At 33.9% G+C, this 891-nt stretch overlaps 1 protein-coding gene across 1 annotated transcript in view; it reads right to left on the reverse strand.

Moving 5' to 3' along the window:
• The window catches only part of LOC106105044 (glutamate receptor ionotropic, kainate 2-like), a 6,831-nt gene that overhangs the window by 4,095 nt on the left and 1,845 nt on the right, over positions 1-891 (reverse strand). The window contains exon 5 of the mRNA XM_013285263.1: positions 215-365. Within this exon, the coding sequence (XP_013140717.1) occupies positions 215-365 (151 nt within the window). The remainder of the gene's footprint in view (positions 1-214; positions 366-891) is intronic.

Genomic DNA, 891 nt, shown 5'->3' on the forward strand with positions numbered 1-891 from the left:
AAAGATATTTTTACCTTTGTTGAAGCGGCTGTACGATTATGCCAGCTCGTTTCTTAGGATATACTAGCAGCACTATGGGATTGACATGTCTTTCCCAAGACAAAAATCCCCCTTTACCTAAATAAGATTTAAAAAAAAACCTTTACGATTGCAATCTTTATTATTATCGCATAGGTTATTTTTACCTGTAGTAATACTTCCTTCAAAGCATCACCATGTATCCAAGCTTTTTCTTTGTAAGCAGCTTTGTTCTCAGCAAAACATATTTCTGGTGGATCAACGTATTCCATCATATTCTCCTGTCTCATAATACGAATTGCCTTTTCAAAATGATTTAACGCATCTGCTGTTAGTGCTGTCTCTATCTGAAAATATATTTTCACGATCTTATAAATTACTAGCTCTTCCTCTGCGGTTTCATCCGCATGAAATTATAAAAACTTTATTTTATTGTGTACATTTGTCAAATTATCAATAGCAAATGTCAAAATGACATGACATGATGACAAAGCATGGCTATTTTGCTTCCTTGATGTTGGCAGCAACTTAGGTCTCTTTCCCACATTAGGATTTTTATCCAAAATATTTACTACCCAAGTTTAATGGCGTGAAAATATACAGCCAAAAGCGTGACGTAAGTGTAGGGCATTTTATGAAAAAAAGAATTATTCAAAAGATGCTGTAATTGCTGACATCTTAGGCAACAAAGAAATGTGTGTTTACGCTTTATTATAATAGCATAGATAGATGCCCAAAAGATTAAAAACATTAGTAAGTAAATGCATTTTACCGTAACTGGTATTTCTGCGGTGTTTATACCGAAATCACTCCAAATAGGTTCATTTGATTTTGTCAGATGCAGAGTAGATACGTTTGCACGAAGTTGTGAGA

Source organism: Papilio polytes, unplaced genomic scaffold (assembly GCF_000836215.1).
Source record: "Papilio polytes unplaced genomic scaffold, Ppol_1.0 DF823287.1, whole genome shotgun sequence".
In the NCBI taxonomy this organism is placed as follows: Eukaryota; Metazoa; Arthropoda; class Insecta; order Lepidoptera; family Papilionidae; genus Papilio; species Papilio polytes.